We start from the raw sequence: 15,089 nt of genomic DNA, 5'->3' as shown, positions 1-15,089 counted from the left end.
CCATCAATTATTTACTGCCCAACTAGCAAAACTTTATTGTCTTATTTCATAACCTAAATTCCTCAGCATTTAAATTAATGTTCTCATATATACTCCTTTCAAGATACTGTCCATTCCATTCACCTGCACTTCTAAGTCCTTAGCTGCTTCTGGTAGAATTACAATGCCATCAGCAAACCTCAGTGTTTTTTCTTTCTCCAATTTCTTCTTTGGCTTTCTTTACTGCTTGTTCAATGCACAGATTGAATGATGTTGGGGATAGGCTACAACTACTCCCTTCTCAACGACTCCTCCCCTTTAATGTCCTTCGACTCTTACAACTGCCACCTTGTTTCTGTGCAATTTATTTTGTTCTCTGTATTTTACCCCTTATATCTTAGAATTTCAAAGAGCATATTCCACTCAACACTGTCAAAAGGTTCTGTAAGCATAAACAAGATATATACATAAGTTTGCGTTTCTTCTAAGATATATCATAGGGTCAGCATTGCCTTGTGTGTTCCAAGACTTCTCTAGAACCCAAAGTGATCTTCCTCAAGGTTTGCTTTTACCAGTTTTTCCATTCTTCTCTAACAAATTTGTATTATTATTTTGCAGTCATGAAGTATTAAACTGATAGTTCAGTAATATTCATGTCTGTCACTATCCACTTTCTTTGTAAGTGTAATTTTACATTCTTCCTGAATTCTGAGAATATTTCCCCTTGTCTCCTATATCTTCCACACTAACTGGAATAGTTTTATCATGACTGGCTGTTCTAAAGATAGCAGCAGTTCTGAAGGAATTTTGTCTACTCCAAGGGCTTTGTTTCAGCTTAGGTCTATCAAATTCTTCTTGCAGTATCATATCTTCCATATCATCTTCATCTGCTTCCTCTTCCCATTCCATAATATTTCCTTCAAGTTCATTTCCCTTGTATGGTCCTGCAATATATTCATTCCACCTTTCACTTCTTTGTTTAGTATTGGTCTTCTATCTAAGCTCTTGATATTCTTTCAGTTGCTTCTCTTTTCTCCAAAGACCTCTTTAATTTTCCTGTAGGTTGCATCTATCTTTCCCCTAGTTATACATGCCATTTTGCACTTTCTGTCAGTTTCATTTTTTAGGCATTTGTATTCCCTTTTGCCTGCCTCATTTGCTCAATTTTTATATGTTCTCCTTTCATCAGTTACATTCAATTTTTCCTGTGATACTTAAGGATCTATGCAAGGCATTGGATTTTTACCTATTTGATTCTCTCTGGCTTCACCATTTCACCTCTCAGAGGTACCAATTCTACTGTATTCCTTTCCCCTGTTTTAGTCAACTGTTCTCTAGTGCTCCACTTCAGCAACCTCTGATCCTTTCAACTTATCCATGTCCCATTTACTAATCTATAGTTCTTAACCAATAAATTCTGATTAGAGTCATTTCATTTCATTTCATTTATTCATACAGAAATCTTGTTGTGTTATTACACATAGATGTAGGATAAGTTACATTTAACATACTTTGATACATAAATATACTTATCTTGTAGGTATTCAGTTACATGCATAAGTATGGACATTCTTAAGATATACATTTATATAAATTATATGCTGTACATTGCGAATCATAACTTTTTTGGTATTTTACATACAGTCATCAGATAATGATTACAGAGTAACACTATTTACAGTGTGTTATCATAAGTGCAGATGAGCCATAACAAGGAACAGTTATATCTGTGAATGGAGCCAAATAAGTCAGTTGAAAGTAATATTTTAACACATGCAGTAAAATAAATTACAAAAATTGTTTTAGATTACTATTCATAAATTCTTCCACTGAATAGAAGCAGTGCTTCTGTAGGATTGATTTTATTTTGGATTTGAATCCTTTCTGGCAAGACCTGACATTTTCAGTAGCTTCTTGTACAGAAGTACTCCCCTCTGCCGTACACTACTGTGCCCTTTATGTAACCGTTGATCAGCTATAAATATGTCATTGGAATGACGGGTACTATGATAGTGAAAATCTCTATTTTTTGTAAATATATGGAGATTTTCTTGAATAAAACACACTGTTTCATGAATATAGATACAAGGCACTGGCATAATACTGAGCTCCTTAAAGAGATGTTTAGTGGTGGAAGACAGGGGTACTTGTTTCATTGTCTTAATTATTCGCTTCTGCATAATAAATACATTCTTATGGGAGAAGCCCCAAAAAGGAATGAAGTATGTAATTATTGAGTGTACTAATGCACATTTTAGTGTTTCAATATCACTGATTTTACTTAAAATACTAAAAGCATAGCACAAACTCTTCATTTTACCTAATAATTTATCTTTATGTATGTCCCACTGTAGTGTGTCATCTATCCACACTCCAAGGAATTTTGTGGCTCTTTCTTGCTGTATGGGCACATTCTCAATCCTGATATCATCTATCACAGACGATACCTTTTGTGTCAAGTGGAAATCTATATACACTGTTTTATCTTTATTTAGGAGAAGTTTGTTTTTGTTCAACCAGTTTACCAGACTACAATTTGTATCAGCAATTGTGGAGTTGAGTTGATGAAGACAGTGATTTGAAAACAGTATATTGGTGTCATCAGCAAACATTACTGGTAGACCTTACTGAATGCTTTGGGGCAGATCACTGATGAATATTAGAAATAAAAGGGGACCAAATGTAGAGCCTTGGGGAATACCTTGTCGTACAACTTGCTCCTCTGATTGAACATTTTCACCAATTTTTGATGTAATCACTACTTTCTGTACTCTGTCTAAGAGATATGACCTAAACTAGTCATTGCAATTTCCCCTAATCCCATAACATAGTAGTTTCTCCAAAAGTAACTCATGTTTGACAATATCAAAAGCTTTAGTGAGACCAAGAAACACACCTGTTGTGTGTTTTCTATCATTGAGTGCCCTATAGATTTCATTTAAAAACGAGTATAATGCTCCATTTATTGATCTCCCTTTCCTAAACCCAAACTGGTGAGGACTTAGTATGCAGTTACTTTCCAAGAAATTTATAACACGGCCATATACTGATTTTTCGAGGACTTTTGATGAGCTTGATAAGAGTGAGATGGGTCTGTAGTTGTTTACATCACTCCTTTCTCCTTTTTTAAACAGAGGAATAACTTTTGCTGCTTTAAAAATTCTAGGAAATTGACCTGATGATGAAGAGCAGTTTATTATATCTGCCAGTGGTTCACACACATGATGGCAGACTCATTTTAAAAGGCAATCAGATATACCATCAAGACCACAGGAATGTTTGTTTGGTCTCTGTCTTATAATATTGCAGATTTCATTTGGTGTGACTGGGTCAAGGAAAACTGATTGCGGGAATACTGCTGCATCTGAGTGATGAGTGAGTGCAGGGGTCTTGATTAAAGAAGAAAACTTGTCACCAATATTTGTGAAATGGTCATTAAATATTTCACATAATTGCTTAGGGTCAGTGATAACACCATCCTGATCTTTAATGCAGGTTATTGAGTGTGTCTTGTCTTTTTTGCCAACTATTTCATTTATCAGTCTCCACATGGCTTTTGATTTATTACTTGAGTTGATAATGAATTGCCTATTATATATTTTCTTTGCTTCATGAATTACCTTGTTTAGAATTCTTGTATACTGCTTGAAATAGTTACAGAATACCTCACTGTCTATAGTTTTACTGTAGGCATATTCTCTTATTTCTGCAAGAGTCATCATTTGCCCCTTGAAATGTCTTACAGTTACAGTTTAAAGTCTGGTTCCAAAATTCTTTTTCTTACTGTTATAGAATCAATCTAAAACCTCCCAGTGTCTCTTCCATGTATCTACTTCTACATCTAGACTCTGCAAACCACTGTGAGGTGCAGGGCATCATTTGTTCTTTCAATCTCTTCATCATCTCTGGAGTTAGTTGGCATATAAACTTGTACTGCTGTAGTGGGTGTTGGTTTTGTGACCATCTTGGCTATGACTATGTGTTAATTATGCTGCTCCTATTATCTGACCCTCATACCTATTTTCTTATTCATTATTAAACCTACTCCTGAATTACTCCTATCTAATTCTGTATTTATGGCCATGTACTCACCTTACCAGAAGCAACTGAACTTCAATAATCCCCCCTATATCTAACTTCTACCTATCCATATCCATTTTTAAATTTTCTAATCTACCTACCTGATTAAGGGACCTAACATTCTATGCTCCAATCTGTAGGATGCCAGTTTTGTTCCTCCTGAAGAAGACATACTCCGGAGTAGTCCATGCACAGAGATCCAAATGGGGAATATTTTACCTCTGGAGTATTTTACTCATGAAGATGCCATATTATTTAACTAAGCAATAGAACTGTATGTCACAGAAAAGATAATGACTGTAGTTTCTCCCCTTGCTTTCAGCCATTTGCAGTATCAGCACAGCAAGGCCAGTTTGGGTGATGGTGCAAGACCAGTTCAGACAGTCATTAAAAAAAAGAAGGATCATTGTGATTTAACATCCTACTGACATCAAAGCCATTAGAGGTAGCCCACAAACTCAGATTGTTTCAAGGATGGGCAAACAAAAATTGGCGATAAACTTTCAAAGAAACCATCACAGCAATTGCCTGGAGCAATTTAGGGAAATCATAATTCTGAATGGCTAGTCAAGGATTTGAACAATTGTCCTCATGAATGTGAGTCCAGTGTGCTAACACTGTACCAGCTCACATGGTGCATATGTCTAAAGGATTAATTTATATCCAATTAGCAGCACCTGCAGTGTTACCCACAGTTAAACTGTTAGTTATCAAGAAGTACATGCACCATCACAAAAGTTATCTTTTGGAGGTATTGGTGTGTGAGCCACTTGTGGCCCGGCAAACTATGCAACATTGGAAAAAATAAAAGACACAACATTTTGTGATAATGAGAAGCTAACAGAATACATGCTGTTCACAAATCACTCATTTAATTAAAGAAAAAATTATTTGCCCAGCTAGCAAATTACAAAATTTGCCAGGGAAGGGAGTAAATAATTTACATACCTGGCACAGAAAAGATTGTAATTGTCTTGTTGTATATGGAGAGCAAGAAATCTACTGCAATATGTTAAACATCCTATGGATGAAAAGGAATGATCAGATGTACTTGGCTTGCATGAAATGAGGTGGAGAGAGAACGGGGAGGTAGAAAGTGAAGATTATAAGCTTTTCTGCTCAAGGGAAATCAACAGATAATGAAGGTGCAATATATATATGAAGGTACAAAATATACAAGTATACATGCCAACCAGTCTGCATAGAGATAAAGAGGTGGAAAAATATTATGAGAAGAGTCAAGAGCTTATCAAGCAAGGAACTAGAAGTGCCTTCGTTATCATTAAGGGGAATTAGAATGCAGTGGTAGGCGAAGAAAGAGACAAAGATACAGGAGGAAAATTTGGACTAGGGATATGAAATGAGAGAAATGAATGGCTAACTAGCTTCTACAGAGAAAACTCACTAGTAGTGGGTAACATGTTCTTTGAAAGTCACAAAAGGAGTGTTATACATGGATCTAAAATCTGAATAGACCAAGGTATCAACTGGATTACATGTTGATACAGAAAACATTTAAGAACTGTCTGAAGAATGTTAAAGCTTACCCAGGAGTGGGCATAAATTCAGATCACAACATTGTAGTGGGAGAAGTACAAGAGAAGCTGAAGACAGTGTGGAGAGGTAATGGAAAATAAAGACTAAATTTTGAAATACTCAAGGAGGTAGGTAATGCTTCAGAGTTGGAAGGTACATTTATGAAAAATGAGAAAGAGGTAGAGTTGAAGAATGTGTGAATGGAAAATGGATAAAAATCAGGTAAGGATTCATGGGTTCTGCCAAAGAACGCTAGGAATCAGACTGAATAATGTTGAAAAAGATGGATGAATAGAGAAACTGGAAAAAATGTGGAAAATGAAGGAGGCAAAAAGCAGTACAAGAAACTGAATAACGAATTAAGAGGAGAAATTGAAGAGACAAGAGAAATATGAGTGAAAGAGAGATGCAAGGAAATAGAGAAAATGGAGAGGGAGGGAAAGCATAAAATGATGTACAGATTGCCTAGTTTGTGAAAGTAAAAGAAAGAAGACTAACATGGAAATAGAAAGAGCAGATAGTACAATAGCTGAAGAACCACAGGAAGTTTTGAACTGATAGCAAGATTATGTAGAATGTCTGTGTAAAATGGATCAAATAACAAGTGAAATAAAAATAAAGAGGAGGAACATGGGAGATGGAAATGAGTACAGCAGAAGTAGAAAAGGCACTGAAGGAGACCAAGAATCAGAATGCACATGCAGTTGATACATAACTTGCCTACAACAGTGATGAATACTTTGGAAAACAGGGTAAGAAAGGAAACAGTCTACCTCTGTAATGAGATATATAACAAAGGGGAATGGCCTGATGACTTTCTCACAACAGTTATAATGCTAGTTGATGAAAAGTGAAATACCAAAAATGTGAAGAGCATAGGACTATTAGCCTAATTTCTCATGCGGCTAAAGTATATGGCAAGTTGGACCGACGGGTGGGAGAAGAACAGCTTCGTTTTAGAAGAGGAAAAGGAACAAGGAGTGCTATTGGCCTGTTAGGAATCATAAAAGAAACGTATGAAGGGCCTTCAATAAGTAATGTAACAGTTTTTTTTCTCTGCCAATTTCAGTTGAAAAAATGTGGAATTTATTGCAGGACATCATGGAATATCCCACTTCGGCCCCTACAGTTTCATGAAGTTTCAACAGGTGGCAGCACTATATGTAGCCTTCAAAATGGCATCTGTAATGGAGATGTGTTCCAAGCAGAGAGCTGTCACTGAATTTCTTTTGGCAGAAAACAAGAGCATTGCAGATACTCATAGGCACCTGCAGAATATTTATGGAGACCCAGTAACGAACAAAGACATGGTGTGTTATTGGGCAAGGTGTTTGTTATTATCACAACAAGGCTGCACAAAACCTGTCCATTTCCTGTTTGCTGGCCACACACAGCTGTGACTCCAGCAATGGTGTTTAATGTGCGGACACTCTTATTCGAGGTGATTGACAAATCACAGTCAAACACCTCACTGCTAAGTTGGACATGTTACTAGTCTGGGCACCTGAGAAGAACTCACAAAACTTCATTGGACTGTTCTTCCTCATCCACTCTACTGTCCAGATATCACACCTTCTGATTCCATCTGTTTGGCCCAATGAAGAATACACTCCTTGAGAAGTAGTACATGGATAATGAGGTGGTTCTCAATGCAGCAACACATTTAGCTCTGACATCAACTAGTAAATTGGTGCTGTGCAGGCATGCAGTCCCTCCCAGTAAGGTGGCATCAGACCACTGTATTGAATGAATATTATGTTGATATTTAGATTTTTGTTGTCAAAAGAGTGGGGAATGATATGATGTATTGCAATCATGAATCGAACCAACCAACTTTAAGAACAAAAAGGAGGGTTGCATTACTTATTCAACACCCCTCATATATCGAGAAAGATGGAGAAATTTACTCTGTTTCTATTGACTTGGGAAAAACTTTTAACACAGTAAAATGGAACAAGTTGATGGATATTTTGAAGAGCAGAGGAGCACATTGGAAGGAGAGATGACCGAAGGAAGCAGCATTGGAAGGAGCATTAGACAAGACAGAAAGAAAAGAAAAAATAAGAAAAACAAATATTGATCAGCAAAAGAAGGAGACTGGTAAATATTAAGATAGTGTAAGTTATTATTATCAAAGTAAGAGCATTTAAATATCTTGGAAGTATGAGCACTAAAAACCTGAGATCCCACCAGGAATCAGGAGGTGAAAACTAGCACTGGTGTAGTGAAAGAGGCATCCATTAGAAAGAGGAGATTATTATGTAGCAAACTAGGCCTGAAGAACTGTTTTGTGAGGAGTGTGGCACTCTGTGGCTACTAAAATAGAACTAAATAGAATATTTATTCACATTTAAACAAGTTTATATACAATTAGTGTTGTCATATTAGTTTTATGTACATACACTACAGAATTCTTACATGGCTTCTTGTCTAATTAGGTTATCATTATGTTCCAAGGATCTAAGTTATTACTTTAGTAATGTACGAGGGCGGTTCAGAAAGTAACCTCCGATTGGTCACAGTGCGGGTTGTGGGGGGAGTAGCGATGCCATCTGTGCGTTCACGCACTCAACAGGTCAGTCGGCATCAAGCCGTGGTCGAGTGAACGTCGTACCTGCGCTAGTTTAGTTTTTGTGGCAGTTTGAAATGTGTGCTGCAATAGAAAACCCCGCCAAATGTGAAGTGCGTGCTGTCATAAGGTTTTTTACAGCCAAAGGATATTCTGCAGCAGCTATTCATCGTGAGCTTTGTGCCGTGTACGGACCAAGAGTTATGAGTGAAGGAGTTGTCCGTGAATGGGTACGTTTATTTAAAAGTGGACGAGAAAATGTTCATGATGAAGAGAGGAGTGGTAGACCATCATTGGTGACTGACGAACTCGTTCAGACAGTTGATGCAAAAGTTCGTGAAAATCGACGTTTCTCAATGTCGGAGTTGTCTACTGGTTTTCCACAGATTTCTAAGACTCTCTTGTACGAGATAGTGACAGGAAGATTGGGTTACCGTAAGTTCTGTGCACGATGGGTGCCCAAAATTCTTACCGACCACCACAAAACTCAAAGAATGGCCTCTGCATTAGACTTTCTGTCACGTTATGAGGACGAAGGAGAACCATTGTTAAACAGAATTGTGACCGGTGACGAAACCTGGATTAAGTACGTGAACCCTGAGACAAAAGAACAATCAAAGATGTGGGCACATTCAAATTCGCCTACCAAACCAAGAAAAGCCTTGCAAGATTTTTCTGCCAGAAAACTGATGGCAACGGTGTTTTGGGATGCCAAAGGGGTGTTGTTGGTTGAATTCATGGAATGTGGTACGACCATTAATCAAGACGTGTACTGTGAAACAATAAAAAAGTTACGATGGGCTATACAGAACAAACGCCGTGGTATGCTGACTTCCGGTATCGTTTTTTTGCACGATAATGCCCATCCTCACTCTGCTCGCAGAACAACGGCCCTTCTTGAGTCCTTCAAGTGGGACGTTATCAACCATCCACCTTACAGCCCAGACCTGGCGCCAAGTGATTATCACCTCTTCATGCATTTGAAGAAATGACTCGGGTCACAGCGGTTTGATGACGACGAAGAGCTCAAAGATGCGGTCACAGGCTGGCTCCAGGCACAAGTGGGTGATTTTTATGCAGAAGGAATTTCAAAGCTTGTGAAGAGATACGATAAGTGCCTCAATCGCTATGGAGACTATGTAGAAAAATAGTGCAAAGATGTAGTTGTAAGATGTATATATTAAAATATTTTTATTTAACTTGGTGTATTTTTTTAAATCAACTGGAGGTTACTTTCTGAACGGCCCTTGTATATTGTTATACAGGGTAGGGCAAAGAAAAGTGGCTTGGAGAACAGGGTTCCAGGTTACAAAGAAAAACAGCAGAGCACAGCGAATACAGTACTAACCTGACTAGCAGATTTAAAGTGACCACCATTCATCTCTTGTAACTTTTGGGCCTTTGTCAGCAAGTTGACGAATGTGGATCAAAGCTGGACTGCTGGAATTGCTGCAGTCTCATCTGAAATGCTGTGCTACAGTTCTTGAAGAGTATGAGGTTGTTGCAATTCACGTTAGACCTGAGGGCTCCCCACACAAAGTAATCACACACTGACAGATCAGGTGACCTCAGTGGCCAGTCAGGGCTGTGACCAGACTGACATCTGCTAACAACTCTGTCAGGAGTGAAGATTGTTCAGCCAGCTGTCTGGGCAGTTGCCCCATCCTGTTGGACGTAGCTGTAGGTCTTTTCCTCCTCCATTAATGCTGCCATGAATGGTTTCAAAATGTTGGCAATGTAACACGCTGAAGTCAGCATCTGACGAAAGAAGATGGGACCAATAATGCAGTGTGCAGATTATGTACATCAAATGCCAACCTTCTGATCATGGAAAGAGGAGGAGGAGGAGATTAGCGTTTAACGTCCCGTCGACAATGAGGTCATTAGAGACGGAGCGCAAGCTCGGGTGAGGGAAGGATGGGGAAGGAAATCGGCCGTGCCCTTTCAAAGGAACCATCCCGGCATTGGCCTGAAGCGATTTAGGGAAATCACGGAAAACCTAAATCAGGATGGCCGGAGATGGGATTGAACCGTCGTCCTCCCGAATGCGAGTCCAGTGTGCTAACCACTGCGCCACCTCACTCGGTGATCATGGAAAGGTATTTCATGGAAGTTACACAGGTTCTTGGCTGCCCAGAACCTGTGATTCTGTGAGTTGACATAACCATTCAGGTGGAACCAGGCTTCATCAGACATAAAGAACAAATCCATATCCAACCCCTTCATTGCCATCTCAGTGAACAGCCACTCACGTAACTGGAGGCACTGAGGAGGATCTGCTGGTTTTAATGCATCAACAACACACACTCAGTAGGGATGCATGTGCAGGTTGAGGTGGAGTATTCATCTGCATGAGCAATGTGATACGCTTGTCTCTTGTGACAGGCATCGGGAAAATTTGGTAGGGCTCTGAAGCACTTTCTGGTGAACTCCAGCCACATTTTCTTGTGTGCAGGCATGTTTCGGAATGTTTTTTTGACTCAGATTCTGTTTGAAACTATTTTTTGACTAACCTCTGCATGCCACCCTTTGCTAGCACTTTTAAAACTGACAACACGGTTTCCACAACTTTGTTGTCACATAACTTCCACAATGAACACCTGTTGCTCCACTGTGAGTACCATCATCCCCTTTGCACTGCTCCACTCTCAGTGACACAGCTCGCATTATACTCTGAACTAGTGTGGATCATGTAGCGGGTGTACACGTGGTGTGAGGATCATGGGGGTGCGCTTACTTGCTTACATTCATGTCCAATCACATCCACTTGTCTGGGCCACTTTTCTTTGCCCCACCCTGTACAAGTTGTACTTTGTTTGCAAAACTATTACAGCATGCCAGAATGAGTTAACATATAAAATTAATAAAGAATTTTGCAAAATATTGCATTTTATAGTTTTATATAGGTACTCCAGAAACAAAATCACAAATCATCTATTATACATCTTCAAATTCTTTGAATGTATAAAATGCTTCACCTTTTATTCATTTTGTTATTATGTTTTTAATTTATTAAAAGATACTGAGTGGGCATTTTAGGTAGCTTGTTACAATATGTGAGATGAAGGTATTGACAACTGTTGTGAATCATTGCTAGGTTGGCATATGGCTTGTCAATTGCATGCCCATTTCTTGTGTTATGGTAGTATATTGACATCTTAAGGTCAAAGTTATTCCTGTTTGTTAAGTGTATGCTGAGCAATTACAAAAATAGAAACTAGGGACTGCCACAACATCCATTTCCTTGAAGTAGTGTCTATGTCACTCCTATGATTTTATAGTGCGTTTAAAATTAGTTGCGACTTTTGACAGTTCAGTGCGGAATGAGAGGAGGGAAGCATAGTTGCCAGTGTGAGATGGATGCATCAGCAGGTGACTGCATGATCAGCAAACTGCACAAGCTGGCCAATCTGCAGTCTTTCTCAAACAATTGTAAAGAAACTATCAGCTAAAAACATCTGATGATCACACTCTTATAGACTAATTCATCTGCTTCATGATGAGCTGCATAGCATTTCATTAATGCTCATAGCTATTGAGATATTTCGATATTAGGTAAACTACTGCAAGAAATTCTTAAAGTTTGCTGTAAAAAATGAGGACCGCTATGAATTTGCATTTCATCATATGTTGCTTTGTATGAAATGTAGAAAACAAGCTGAATTATTCTTTAACTATGAAGGGGTCTTTCTGCAGTCTTGAGAAAATGGAATGTATGTAAGCCACTCCATCATAAAACCACATGCCAGTGAAAAAGCCAGAATGAAATAGTCATAAATCCCAAGTATCTCATAAACTGTTTAAGGTATCAAAACAAGATTTGGGCAATTAATAGCACACAAAGAGCAGAGTACTTTGTCATATGATTAATATGTGAAACTTTCATAACTACCGTGATAATCAAGCAACTACAGATTTTTTTTCAATGCAATAATGTAATTTTTAAGGACCATCGATAGCTGGTGAAACGAGATTTTCTGTGGGTTTTTGACAATATAACTGAAAAAGTTACACATTTATTTTATCCTGAGAATAGGCTGTTTCATAAACTGTTGACCTGACTTGCCCTCAGTTACTAATTTAATAACACACTATTTCATGATTCTGTAACAGTTTCAACTGCATTAGACTGTTAGTGAGATGAATATTTGTAAATTATTCTGTGTTTTGACAGAAGAAGCAGATTTTAACATGACAACAAGAGAAGTTACGTATTACTCAAAACTCGTCCTAGTTCTTTGTGAATACATCTCTCCTCAACTACTTTCTTGGTATGGCTGGCAACTCGAGACCTGTCCTGTGGTGTAACATATCCAATGGCTTCTTCTTTCACAGAGCATATACTCGGTTGGCTTTAGATTAATGTGATATGGATGAAGGCTGATGAAACTATGTCCTTTAGCATCAGCCAGTTTGTCAACCTTGTACTGTGGGGTTTTTGGCTTGTACAGCACTTCAAGTTCCATGGAATTTGCTTTATATATGCTACATTCAATTTCATCCAGTGGAATATTTCTTTGTACCCAGAACCAAATCTCTGATTCTATCCAGTGTGTTGTTGTAGCTTTAGCCATCACAACAGAGTGATATGCTAACCTCCACTTTTACTGTGAATCTTGTGTTTTCAGACATACTGCACTATTGTTATTAATGCAGTGCCAACACAAAACACATGCTCAGTGCCAAAAAATATCACTTTACAACAAGAGCTAATGAACATAGGTGCCTCTGATGCATGACACCACATTGTACTGTTTACCCATAGCATGGCAACAGGGGCACTTTACCAACCATACTGCTGGTAGCATGGTAGGCAAAGCCAGCTCACCATTCGTGTTACCTGGGCAACAGTGTCGCAAACCTGCCACTGAGCTGAACGTCAAAAGTCGCAACTAATTTTAAATGCACTATAATTTCCACAATATATCTGTCTTTTTATGCCATTTAAATACAGTCTTTGATCCAGTTGATTTTCCCCCATGGTAGAATTCCATACATCAGATGGAAACTGAAGAAAGAAAATTATGAATACAATGAGAGATTTCACTAACATAGCTCCTCAGCTTGTGCAGCAGATAAATCACACACGAGAGTCTGGTGCAAAATTTATCCATGTGTAAATTAATGAAAGATTTTTGTCAATATGGAAGCCAAAAGCCAAGAAGTTTCACTGGTTTATTTTCCTTTTGGGTCATTTAAGTTAAAACAATGTTTCCTGTTTTCCTATTATTTTTGCATAATGCATTAGCCTGAAACTAGCTGGTACATCTATCTAATGCTACTGCTGTATTCTTTTGTTATTCAAACAGGTTGATATTCTTAGTAATCAGTGTAGTCTCATCTGCCTACAATACTGTCTCACAGGGGAACATGAAGGGCAGAGCATGCCGCCCCCCCCCCCCCCCCCCCCCTCTCTCTCTCTCTCTCTCTCTCACACACACACACACACATTTTGCAGCAGTTAAGAATACGCTTTTTTGTTATTTATACATACAAATTGTTTCCTAGATCTGCAGATGATGAAAAGATTGAAAGAATGTACGAAGAGACAAAATAAATTATTTGGAGTCTTAAGGTACTCAAAAATTTGTTTGTGATGGAGTGGAATATGGCAGTACAGATAAAAAGAAAAATAATAATAGTAAGGGAAATGGACTGTGCGAAAGCAATGGAAGGGGAAACCATGTGGAGGAATTTTTCACAGGACACAATTTAATCATTGCAAATACTTTGGTTACGACTCAACATGGAGACACCAGAAGGTTTCACATTCATTATGTAACAGTAAGATATAAATTTCAAAATCAGACTACAAACTGAAAAACACTTATAGGAGTTGATGTGAACTTCGAAAATAATTTATCAGCTGTGAACTGCTTATTAAAATTGAAATAGTATCATACACATAGGAATTTCAGGATACTGGACCTGCAGAAAATGGAACTACTAGATGCTGTTAAGAGTTCCAAAGGGAATGTTATACAACAATTAACAGAAACTGTAGTAAGGAACACAACAGAAAATGAAAAGATAGTTTTAAGAGATGAAATAGTGAGGGCAGCAGAGGACTGAATATGCAAAAAGGCAAGACTCAAATGAAATCCTTGGATAACACATGCAATACAAACTGAATTGATGATAGGAGAAAACTTAAAAATGCAGCAAACAATGAAGGTAAAAGGGAATACAGACTTCTAAAAAATGAAATTGTGATAAAGAGCAAAATCACAAATCGGTATGGCTAGAGGAGCAATACAAAGGTGTTGAAGCATGTGTGAGTATGAGAAAGAGGGATGCTACCTAAGGGGGAGTCAAAGAAACCTTAATAGATAAGAGAAATGGTCATATGAATATCAAGAGATCAGATGGCAAACCAGTACTAATCAAAGAAGGGAAGACTGAAAAGTGCAGAGCATATGTAGAAGGTCTACACAAAGGGAACAAATTTGAAGACAATATTATGTAAAGAGAAGAGGAATAAAATGAAAATGAGATGGGGGTATGATACACTCAAAGGAAATTGACAGAGAACTGAAAGACCTAGGCAAAAACAAATCATCTGGAGTAGATGACATTGTCTCAGAATTATTAAGATTCTTGGGAGAACATACCATGGCAAACTTTAGACTTCCAGTCTGATAGGCCATGGTCGATGTATAAGACTCTCCCCTGATATTTTGTCTACGATTATGGGAGACATCCTCTGAGGTAAAGCAGCAAACTGTACATAGTATTATACCATGACAAAACTATTCTATCCAGTATGCAAGATATATGAGACATGCAAAACATACTAAGAGTTCAATAGGTGTATAATAATACTAATTCCAAAGAATGGAGGTGTTGGCAGATGTGAATAGTACAGAACAGTCAATTTAATAACTCATGGTTACAAAACACAGCTGGCCAGTGTGGCCAAGCGGTT

General features: G+C 38.0%; 2 protein-coding genes across 4 annotated transcripts in view; both read right to left on the bottom strand.

The window, feature by feature from the left end:
* Positions 1 to 15,089, bottom strand: part of LOC126249104 (cGMP-dependent protein kinase, isozyme 1-like) — a 382,876-nt gene that overhangs the window by 32,695 nt on the left and 335,092 nt on the right. The gene's annotated exons all lie outside the window — the stretch shown is intronic.
* On the bottom strand, positions 1,842 to 2,591 carry LOC126248700 (uncharacterized). The gene has a single exon (XM_049950027.1). It carries the CDS (start codon positions 2,589 to 2,591, stop codon positions 1,842 to 1,844), a length of 750 nt encoding a protein of 249 aa, XP_049805984.1.

The sequence above is a fragment of the Schistocerca nitens genome, chromosome 1 (assembly GCF_023898315.1).
Source record: "Schistocerca nitens isolate TAMUIC-IGC-003100 chromosome 1, iqSchNite1.1, whole genome shotgun sequence".
NCBI lineage: Eukaryota > Metazoa > Arthropoda > Insecta > Orthoptera > Acrididae > Schistocerca > Schistocerca nitens.
Note: the sequence above shows the minus strand (reverse complement) of the source record. Positions and strands in the feature narration are given on the sequence as shown.

What these genes read in the sequence shown, in the direction of transcription:
- LOC126248700 (XM_049950027.1), bottom strand. Translation starts at nt 2,591, where the DNA reads ATGTTTGCTGATGACACCAATATACTGTTTTCAAATCACTGTCTTCAT.